At 47.7% G+C, this 11,384-nt stretch overlaps 1 protein-coding gene across 1 annotated transcript; it reads right to left on the bottom strand.

Moving 5' to 3' along the window:
* Positions 1-3,558: 3,558 nt before the first annotated feature.
* Positions 3,559-11,088, bottom strand: marco (macrophage receptor with collagenous structure). Its single transcript, XM_046404655.1, has 13 exons — positions 10,873-11,088; positions 8,283-8,381; positions 8,024-8,190; positions 7,808-7,925; positions 7,587-7,649; positions 7,067-7,156; positions 6,225-6,311; positions 6,007-6,051; positions 5,835-5,915; positions 5,433-5,468; positions 5,068-5,115; positions 4,295-4,459; positions 3,559-3,893 (listed from the first exon to the last, which is right to left on the bottom strand). The coding sequence occupies exons 1-13, from the start codon at positions 10,979-10,981 to the stop codon at positions 3,763-3,765; spliced, it is 1,239 nt and encodes a 412-aa protein (XP_046260611.1). The 5' UTR covers positions 10,982-11,088; the 3' UTR covers positions 3,559-3,762.
* Between the last annotated feature and the right edge of the window lie 296 nt (positions 11,089-11,384).

Here is an 11,384-nt window from a genome sequence, read left to right as displayed (position 1 = left end):
CCTCACTCCCATGGACGCCACTTTGTCACGGACGCTCGGTTACACTGACGCGCCCGGTTTGACAGCCGATCGTACCGAGAGGTGAGGAAAAATGCTTTTCTTTTCCCAACTGCTATGAATGGCCTGACGCCACTGAGTGATACACCTGTGAAGAGAGAAAGCCAGTGCTGGTCTCCAGCCTGAAGGAAATCTTTTTGTTTAATTACAGTGAAACAAATTACACACAACACACAGTTCAGTGGGCATGAAACAAACTGAACACAGCAAGAGAAACAACATGAGAAAATGTGCTGTGGGGTCAAAACGCATCACAGCAAACTGAATAACGATGAGACGTCTTCAGGCAGCAGCAAAGGACAAAAACAAAAACACAAAAAACTGGACAAAGTTCTGTTGCCAAGCGATCGCTTTCCATCGGACACAAACAAATTCAGTAAGTTCACTGCATGAACAGGCTAACAGTCTGATGCAACTGCTGATTTCACAGTAATTCAATGCCTTTGTATATTATATGTATATCAGAAGCAGCGCTCAGCTGTCAGTCATGACGTTTCAGTCCCGTTTTATAGCATCTAATAACTAATTAAAGCCAAAGTGATCAGAACAATGAACGCTTGAATAAACACCAGTGTGATAAGAACTGCCTGAACTGACAGAAACATTTATTTGATGTGTAGTTTTTAGTTTGGCTCATGTCCCACCTGCTAACATGGAGGGGGAGGAGCTTATGAGCTGTACTGCAGCCAGCCACCAGGGGGCGTCCAGATATTCATTTACATGACTAGTTTCTTGTGAGTTACAATCAGCTGCTAAAGCAGATGAAGCACGAGTACGCAGCAGAGCTCTATTACAAGAGAAGTTTTATATCACTTTCAAGTTACTTTAATGAGGGTAAACCAGCAAAAGAAGCCAATGTGAAGATCTTAATGCTAAATTATTTTTACTTTATTGTGCTGGCACAATAAAGGTTAACATAAACAAGCGTAGAACAATTTAAGTGTGTATTTGTAACCAGCTGTTGCCTATCAGGTTTGTTTGGAATTGATTTGCTAATTAATTTCTGCTGCAGAGTGAAAGTTGTTTTTTACTCTCTAAAACACAGAACAGAAACACTTCCTGCAGGCTTATCACTGATTTCCTGTTACTCACAAAGTGCTTAATGGAGCACAAGGTGTTCCTATAAACTGATTATCAGGGATCCTGCATGAATGAAAACCACGTTCCTGTGTGAAGAGAGAGTTTTGTTCATGCTTTAATGCGGCTGTACACATTGAAATGTTTCTGTTTCAAACGTCCATAAATCCACTTGGGAATCAGAGGAAAAAAGGTGCTCAGAATTTGCCTGAAAATGATCTCAATTTGTTTCTGCAGCAGCAAATCACAGCAACAGAAGCTGTCTCATGACACGTTCCAATGGGAGCAGGTCTACGGCAAACTGCCAGAATGTAAAGACATGGAGGCTCTCAGCTGACTGACTGACTGACCGACTGACTGCCCCTCAGCGCGTCCACTTGAGTTATTTCTGACAGCTGAGACCTCGTGCTGGACACGTCCCTCTGTCCGTTCACGTGTTTCCCCCGTGTTGCAAACCTGTGGACTTTAGTTCACCACTGACATGCTAAACAAGAGAACCGAGGCAAAGCCAGAAGCGAGCCTCTCGTCCGTCGTTCCTCGACACACTTCAACACGAGACTGAGGCGGCTGCACAGAGAGGAAGCCGGCGGGAGTCTCGTCGTCTCCGTGGTGACTCAGTAATGCGCAGTAATGCCTCATGAATATCTTCCTAAACGTCTCGGCTGCTCAGAGAGTCTGCTGCAGTGCCGAGCTGGTTCACACAGGTGAGGAGGACAGCGAGGGCACCCTCATTACCCATCAGCCCCCTCCCTCGCTCCCATCATTTATTCATCCACGTCAGCCCTCAATTATAGGCAGCGGTCCGGGGCCCAGGGAGCGGTCCTGGGTGACCTGGGGTTGGTCTGCCTAATGAACAACGGAGTGAGACCCCCCTCATGTTTATTTCCAGCGTTCACCGAGAGCGGAGGCCCCAGGAGGACGAAGGCTGCTGAATAATAATCAGCACTTTGTAGTTTTAATACGTCTCGGCTGCTCCCATTTTCCGCTCGCCCCTCATGCGGAGGGGAAGACGTGAGGCAGGACACTTACAGCGAGACATGATGGCCGTGTGACTCAGGCTGCCTCCCCTGAAGGCACAAGCAGGCAGATGGATACGCCGTGAATCAAATCCCCTCGTCGCTCGGCCTGGAAGCTCCCGTCGGGCTGTCGTGGTGGCCCCGGCCTCAGATTAAATGTCTCTCTCTCTCTGCACTCCAATTTGTACGTGATCATCAGTCAGCTCAGCCGCCGGTGATTAAAACCAGCGTTTCATTTTTTATTTCCCAGTTTCTCATTAATCTCATCTGCCCAGACAGAAGTGCAACACCTTGGACAGAAAGTGTCTTCAATAAGGATCAGAGCGGACTGAAGCATGAATGAAGAGGTGACACAAACAAGTAAAACAAGTGAGCTGATCAGTGTAAGACAGTCAGGGAGTCACTCTCTTTTAGCACTCTGTCCACTCGTCTGCTCGTCTACATTTTGTGTGTCTTTGATGCATCTTATTTTGTCCCTCCAAGTCCTTTTCGTTCCCGTGAAGCTCACTTCATGGCTCCAGTATAACATTCATAACACAGTCACACAGCAGGAACTCAGTAACGGGACTCCAGGAAAGTGTAGGTACCAAAACTACTTGGTTCAGTTTGGGTTAAAATGAATAATGGGAATAGTAAACAGAAACAGTAGACCTGACTTTATGCTTTGCTCCTGTCATAATGACTACAGCCACTAGAGGTCGCCACCTAACAAGAAATGTAACTGTGAGTGGTACGAAGCTGCTCGCACAGGCGACCTGCAGGGCTGAACGGGATTTGAACTGTCCTGAACTCACACCAGGATCGAAGTGTTGACCAGATCCTCAGCACTGACGTCTTCCTGATCGATAAACAGCAACTAATGATTAAATAAAAGAATAAAGGAAGTAAATAAATCATGATTAAGGTGGTTATGGTGACATAGGACATAAAAGTTTAATATCCAGCTGTAAATCTGAATAGAAGCACCTGCCAGCTGTGGTTCCATGTGATGTGAACTGGACTTTTGTATCTACACTTTGTCCCCTGAGGCATATTGGGAAAACGTGTCAGAAACCATTCGTGTCCTTCAACGTGACCTCTGCAGAGTCCTCTGTGGTGACGCTGCAGTGGGCAGAAGGTGACAGGAACGCGTCTCTAAGGGTGAGAGAGGCAAGGAGGAGGAGGACGAGGAGGACAAGGAAGAGGACGAGGATGAGGTGGAGGAGGAGGATGAGGAGGAGGATGAGGAGGACAAGGAAGAGGACGAGGAGGAGGACGACAAGGAGGAGGAGGACAAGGAGGACAAGGAGGAGGACGACAAGGACGAGGATGAGGAGGTGGAGGAGGTGTGATGAGGCAGCTGCAGCTCAGCTTCATGTGGGAAACATAATTAACCGAGCGACACAAAGGAGGGATGTGATGTCTGAGGGAGTTTATTCCAGTGAAGTTTTATTAGCATCATCTTTTGTTTACATTCATGAACTCATTCATTCATTTAAGCTAATGTGTTTAGTAAAGAAGAAAGTGAATATAATGTTGCTGCAAAAGGTTTCTGAGTATATTGTAAGATCCAGCTCTGCTAGTCGACAGCTGAGGCTCAGACCAGTTCCTGCTGGTCTTGGCTGGGGTCGGTCTAGGCGCACTGCACGCCGGCGTCCTCGTTGTGTCCGCAGTTGTTTGAACCAAGTCCAGCATGTGAGCAGCTGAGGATATCAGACTCTGTTCCTCTGCAGCGCAGCTCGTCCAGCCAGATCTTTCCAGTCCCTGCAGAAGGACGGCAGCGTTAAGCCGTGTTTGGATGAAGGGATCAACCAATCAATCACAGCTAAAGACAAAGCAGACCGGCGGTGGTTTCTCCTCATCCTGCTGCCAGACTGCTTCGACAAAACCGTCATTTCACCTCGCAGGACACCTGACTTTCTGTGTGGTCAGCTGGGGACAGCGAGGGAACTGAATTCTGCTCCAGCACATAAAACAAGCCATGGAAAAGGAGGCGCTGACAGTGTAAGAACACACCAACAACTTCACGGACAGGAAGACCGACTACAGCGACTGCTGACACGTATGATGTGCTGCTGGTGACGAGTAAAACCAGCGGTTTAGTGAAGCTGAGAGGAGGTTTTGGTGCAGAGAGGACGACGCCACGGTGGCAGAGGACTTCTTACCTGGGGCGGCGGTGAAGGTGTTGGTCGCGGTGGTGAAACCCAGCATCCTACAGATCACTTTGCCATCCAGGGTGTCGAAGCTGTCGTCACACACGGTGCCCCAGACCCCGTTGACCTTCACCTCCACTCGGCCTCGGGATCTGCCCGGCACGAGACGCACGTTCACTGTGGTGACACAAAGCAGCAGCTGGTTAGAGCTCTGGGATCGTTTGACCGGCTCGTTAGTTACGGCTCGTATCAGGGCTGACAGGGTGTAAAGTGAAAACTCATCTTCTGAACCAGTTCGTTTTGGAGTTTGACACCTGCCAGGTGTATGGCAGCCCATCAGTGGCGCTGAAAGGCACTAACGAGTATAAAGATGGCCGTCTGGTCTCCACTTCCTCCCACTGTGTAAGACTGAAGCCAAAACATCTCGGATGTTTTAACATTACAGACACCTTAAGTTGACCTTAAAATGAGTGAAAATCACATTTTCACTTCCTCCCTGAGTCAGCGATTCTGTGAAGCGACCAGCGTTTCAGAAATCTGCCTCTGAGAACAACGCTCAGCATCAGACGGCGTCTCCATCACCCAACACACTCATCAGTTTCAGCTTTGGTCTCCCTCTTGTGTTTTCCAGCTCACAGTGAGGACATTTGAGAACATGAGAACATTTACATCACATCCTGTAGGATTAGGACGCCGACAGCAGCTGAACGGGCTGCTGCGTGCGAATCTTTGGGCGAACCGACCCTTTCAGGTCAGGTCATCAGGTCAGTCCTGTGCACACTTACACTCTGAGCTTCCAGGGTCTCCTTTGGCACCTGGTGGTCCAGGAGGACCTGTGGACGAAAGACAGCCGAGGTGAACCAGCGCGTCATACTGATCGTATCACCGTAACCACGACAGAACGAAACACTGGACAGTGTGTGTGTGTGTGTGTGTGTGTGTGTGTGTTTGTTACGTGCACATTTTTCTGCTGACGGGTGCAACATTTAAAGGCTTTTTTACTACAAGAACCGAATCTTTTCTGCCTCAAATGCACAGAGTGAAATGCAGAGCCGCCGTCTGAGCAGGTAACAGCTACACTTTACATTAGAAGTTTATTTTTGACTTCTCATTTGCAGCTCATATGGAGGAAAGGGGACACTGGGCTCACCTTGAGTTCCATTGAAACCAGGAGGTCCACGTAGACCTGGTGACAGGACAAAATGACATTCAGGACCTGATGTTTGTCATTCAGCACTGAAAAGAAAACCTGCTGAACTTAAACCAGTCTGACACGTGAACACGCACTTCCTCTGTGCAAAACCTTCGCCCACTTTATCAAAAGTCCACTTTGTTTTCCATCAGCGCTGAGCGAGAACTCGGCTGAACCAAAGGAAAACGCATCAACATCCTTGTGATGTTCTGGAAATTTGTTTTCCAGTAAATAATTAGAAACTTCAGCCCCTTAAATTAACTTCAGTTTGTCCCGCGTTGCCTGAGTTAAGCCCCTCCCACTCCGAGCAGGGACACTCATCCCTCTGTTGCATGTGATGGTCCACAGTAAGCTGCTGACCTGGAGGTCCCACTGGACCTGCACTTCCGGTCTGTCCTTTTTGTCCTTTGGCCCCAGGAATTCCAGGGAGTCCAGGAGATCCTGGTAGAGCACAACAAAGCAGCAGAAATCCGGTCAGCGTCTCACACACGAGTGCGCGTTTGTGTCGGCGGCATGAAGGACTTTTACGTACCTGTTGGGCCGCGACCTCCCGCGTCACCTTTGATCCCTTGAGGGCCTGCAGTCCAATCACAGGACAGGAAGTGAGACACTGAGACATTTCTGTCCCAAACGTAATGAGATGTGATGACTTTAAAGATCTCTAAAACAACGTTTGAGAAACAGTGAAACCGATGTTTTTGTTTCCGCGTCGTTGAGTCGGGGCAGACGGACGCCCATCCAAACCCTCACCTTGGACCCCGGGGTCTCCTTTCTCTCCCTTCGCACCTGGTCCTTGATTCCCAGGGGCTCCTGGGGGCCCGGGCAGACCTCTGGGACCTGCAGTCACACACACACACAGACCGATGACTGTTTGATATTTCCGTGTATGTTTTCTAAAGTGCAAGCTGTGCAAATGTAAGGACTCATCACGTGAAGCGGCAGCACGTCAGCAGACGATGAGCAGAAGTTGAAGGAGGAAGAGAAACTGTTTCATGGCTCATTTTTCCATCCAGGAGCTGACTTAACAGTATGTGGTGAAAGCAGAGGTCATGACTCCTCTTCAGCACAAATGGTAGTGTGTGTGTGTGAGTACACAGAGTGCAGCACACACACACACACAGGAACAAACCGTCAGGATTCCACACACACACACACACCCTGCTGAAGAAGACCTGATCTGATTGGCCCTTCGTGAACTTCATGTGCTTTATCACTTCTCTATGTTTGTGTTACAGTTTGACCTGTCATGTACGCTTCTTTAACGTCTTGCACTTCTGATACAAAACAGACGTGTCTGCTGAAGGACAGACGTCCTGATGGAGCCGCAGTGGCTTCACAGGCAGGCTGGAGAGCAAAGCTGAAGTCCACAGAGTGAAGAGGGAAGACACCTGGACAACAGGTGAGACTCATGGAGCAGTCACAGAGACAGGAAGCGTAAAGCAAAAGTCGACACTGAACTGAAGCCCCAAACCCTGACGGGTACCGATGTGATACGTGTCTCATGTTTTAAGTTGTTCACGTGCTGCAAGGGATTACAGATTTAAGATCTGTTTGTGTGTATTTAGATAAAAAATAACATAATGTAAACACACCACTCGGACCGGCAGCTCCCGGCTCTCCGGGTTGTCCTTTGAGTCCCAAGTCACCCTTTGGTCCCGGAGGCCCAGCAGCACCTGCGTCACCTGGAAAGAAGCAAGCAGGCACTTAACAGACTGATGGACTGCGTCTCGTGCTGCTCGGCAGCGGCGATGCAGGCGGCTAACCTGAGACCGGACTGCCTGAGGCTGCCTGGATCACGAGTCCAGCTCTGATAGAGATCTCACACAGGAAATGTCAGTGCGCTGACTAAGCTGTGAGGGTGTGTGGACTAATGGCTGCAGTCCATCCATCAGCAGCCTGACAGCAGATGACAGGTCATCAAGGCCGGGATCAGTGGACCTGCAGTGCACTTTGCCAAAGCCGTTGGAACATAATGAACTCTTTGCACCGAGAAACCAAAGCTCAGAGGTCGGACTGAAACTCTTCGCAGATCAGCCGAAACCTCTGGGTGCTAAACGCAACCCGGCGGCTCCTTTACTTCCACCGTCTCTGAATGGCCTCGGCCTGACTCACCTTTGAGGCCCTTCTCTCCTGGTGTGCCTGGACGCCCATCTGTACCCGGAGGACCAGGAGGTCCTGAGGACACACAGGACAGAGAAATGCTTCAAGTTGTGTTACAGGTGCAACATATTAAAAGCATTTAGTCAACTAAGGCTCTTCTTGTGGACTCCGGGGTCATCAGACCTCTGAGGAAACTCCCAGCAGCCTCGTCTGTTTGACTTCCTGTGTCCTACCTGATTTGAGGCTGATGGCTGACAGTTTGCCCTCCAGGTTTCGGCTGGTGGTGTTGAGCTGGCTCAGGTCGGACCTCATCCTGTCCAGCTGTCCCTCCTCTCCACACAGGTTCTTGACCTGTTGTCATGGCAACCAACGGAAGGAAAACTGAATTACATGTGAAGTGGATGGAAACGTCAACACAGTAAAATGTTTCCTATAAACAGCAGGAGGACCTGGCTCTCCAGGGCCCACAGGTGGCCCTTCAGGGTCTCGGTGTCTTGGCTGTTGTTGTGGACTTGAGCTTGGAGGGTTTCGTCACCCTGTTCTCCGCCCACAGGAATGTGACTGGACGTCAGCTTCTGCGAGCTGGGGCTGGACAGCAAAGACCCCAACTTGAAAACTGGGACAGCGAGGAAACCATGAGGAGTGTTTCACCAGTGACTTAAAAATAAACGTGTGCCTTCTAAGAACCCGGTCTGTGTGCAGCGGTACCTTTATAAATGAGGAAGGCATTGAGGGCGGTCTGCAAGACCAGGTAAACAACAATCACATTGAAACACCACTGTCTCCTGGTCCTCGCTGGCTTCAGGTCTGAAACACAAACAGGAAGATTCTGACATCCGGCTGATGCGGGAGCTGAAATGACAGCTGTCAGTCACGATGAAAAGATGGCGGAAAAGTGGAGAAACTGACACCAGAGCGACGCGGTTCCGACCGGGAGGGAGACTGCTGTCCCCTCTGAAGCCGGCACGGGCTGACGGGGCCGAGGAACACGTGATACCGCGGCGCGCTCACGCTCGCTCACGCGTCATGTCAGCTGCACGTGTGCCAGCAGAACAGTCTACAGCTGGATTACAAGTTCCGGTCGCAGTAACGCTGTGAGCACAGCTGATCTGCGCCTGCGTCTTGTGGGATGGTAAAAACACACTGAGGAGATGTGTGCTCAGGTTGATGTCGGAGCCTCACGGTTCTCTCTGGAAAGATGAGGCTTTGCTGCCACCTGGTGGTCACAGCTGGCACCTCATTCACTCTCGGGTTTAACGGCCAGATGTGAAGGCGACCAGCATGAATGGACAAAGCTGCCTTTAAATTAACAACTAATCATTTCACGTCATCAAGTATACAAGTTTTATTCACGTTTTCATAAACAAATGAGTTGGATGAATGTACTGAACAGAATTCAATCCCCTCATTAAAATGTGTCTCTGAAGCAACCCCCGCAGCATATGAGCACACTTCCCAGCATGCATTGCGCGAGAGTCAAACCTTCTTCCAAACCATAGACATAAGAAATATCTTTATTTTGTCTTTGTTCCAAACGACGGGAACTTGCTGAGATTAAGAGAATGTTTGAGAGTGTTTTGGTGTGTTAACATGTTGTCCTCGTGCCAGCAACCAAGCAGCTTAACTGGTGAATGAGGAACTGAATCCTAAAAGTGACAAAATGTACAAGGAAATCAAATTTGTGATTAATATTCATCAGTGTGACTGAGTGGACTTCATGTCTTAAGGTTACTGGACAGGTTTCTCAAGTTCAGGTGACCGGACGACTGGATTTACAAAAGATCAGACGTCATGAAAGACCCTGAACTCACCAGTCAGCTTCAGCTCAGATATTTGGGTGCTGCGTTTCCTCAGTGACCCGCGGCCATTTTGATTCTGTTTTGTCTTTTAGTGCAGACATTTGTGAGTAATAATAATATTATATAATATGATGTGTCGTGTTCACAGTTTTAATCTCATTAACTCTTAACTTTACAGGTCAAGACGTCTGCTGTGAGCGCGGCCATAAACACTAAGATCAGGAACTTCTGCTTCGCCCGAAGACCAGAAAGACGACTGACTTTTTTGTGCTTTTACTGTTGAGAATCTGGTGGAGAAAAGTGCGACTTTCTGTCAGTCAGAAACTTTTAGAAACGACTGTGAGGGTTTGAATTCACGCGGTAGTTTGTTGCTTTGTCTGTTTGGATGAAATGCCCACAGAACCAGCATACAACAAAGTTTTATAACCTCACATTTACTTTTTACTGTGTAAATATGAGAGCGCAGTGAGACGCTCTGATTGGCTGGAGCGCCTGCCAACATAAAGCAGCCGGCCAATAGGAGCTCCGGTTGCTGTTTCACAAACACAAAACAGAAACTGGAAACACTGAGGAGGGAAACAAATGAATCGTGAAAGTCGATATGAAAAGTGAAATAACAAACAGGAAAATCCACAATTGATTTTGTAATTCCACTGAAACAATATTCAATTGATCATTGCAAGGCAAAATAAAGAAATACTATTAAGAATTGGCAAACTTGTCCTTTGAATTTATTTTGTGTCTTATAATGCATCTTTTAAAAAGTTTAATAGCAGATGATGCTTATTATTTAATTATTTTTCAGCTGCACCTTCCCAGCTCCGGTCAGATAAAATAACGCTCACCTTGTTTGTATTTATTTCCCGTTTTCTTTTAGTTTGATAAAGTTCACGTGATGTTTTTGTGATTGTTATTACTTTTTATACAGTTAAAAGGTTATTATTTTGGTTTTAAGCTTCCTGTGTTCCACGTTTAGTCTTTAAGTCTTTTAGTCTTTTATTTTAACTTTCCTGTCCAACATGAGGTCTGATTCTGCTGTTTTGAGCGCCTCAAGGTTCTGTTCTCGGGCCCAAATTATTTCCATTGGGGGCCTTTTCAATCTTTGTTTTAATGTACCTTTTAACTCTTATGATGGACGACACTAAGCTGTACTTTTCAAGATCTCAGAAATAAAATTAATCTAAATAGCAGTTTATTGGACAACATGAGGGGCTGGAAGCCCCAAAAGGCTCCAAGTGTCCTCATTATTAGCCCTGACCGTATCAAAAAGATGCAGAAATCTTTGTGACTTTAACTTCTTATCAAAAACTTATGAAATCATGTTTTCATGTCAAAAATATTTACAGAATGAGAAATCATTTGAAACTACTTACAAATCAATCCATGCTTTTGTGGCACCCGAATGCATCAGTGTGACTCGTTGCCTGAAAGTCTAAAGTGGATGTTGCTGCAGTTAAAACAAATCAGGTTGCTTTGTCGTGTCTGTCTGCTGGACTCACCGTCGGGCTGGAAGCTGTACAGGTCGGTCCTGCTGAGCGACATGTCGAACAGCGGGTTACTTTGGGTGTACGAGACTCGGGCGTTCGTGTGGTCCACTGGTGTCTCCATGTCTTCAAGTGTCCAGAGTCGTCTTCACTTCCTACTTCAGGAGCTTTTATAACACACACAACATGATGCTGGATGATGATCCCCCTCCGGATTGCAACAGAATCTCAACCATGAGAGACCTCAAACAGACACGCGTGGAAGCAGAGGAAGGAAATGGCATCTGATTTGTCGCTGAGGTGGCCAAAATTCAGTGGAAACACACCCACTGGGCCCGTTCTGCAGGATGAGGAAGTTGGTTCTCAAACCACAAATTCAAGAGGGTCTTGCAAAATAGATGTGTATAAATATGAGCATTTACACATAATAATATGGCCAGTGGAATTATTTATAGTCACTTTGTTCTAAACTCGTTGCCAAAGCAGCATCCAGACTCAGACACTCCTGCTCAGCTCGCTGCATTCAG

Source organism: Scatophagus argus, chromosome 11, assembly GCF_020382885.2.
Source record: "Scatophagus argus isolate fScaArg1 chromosome 11, fScaArg1.pri, whole genome shotgun sequence".
Taxonomy (NCBI): Eukaryota; Metazoa; Chordata; class Actinopteri; family Scatophagidae; genus Scatophagus; species Scatophagus argus.
Note: the sequence above shows the minus strand (reverse complement) of the source record. Positions and strands in the feature narration are given on the sequence as shown.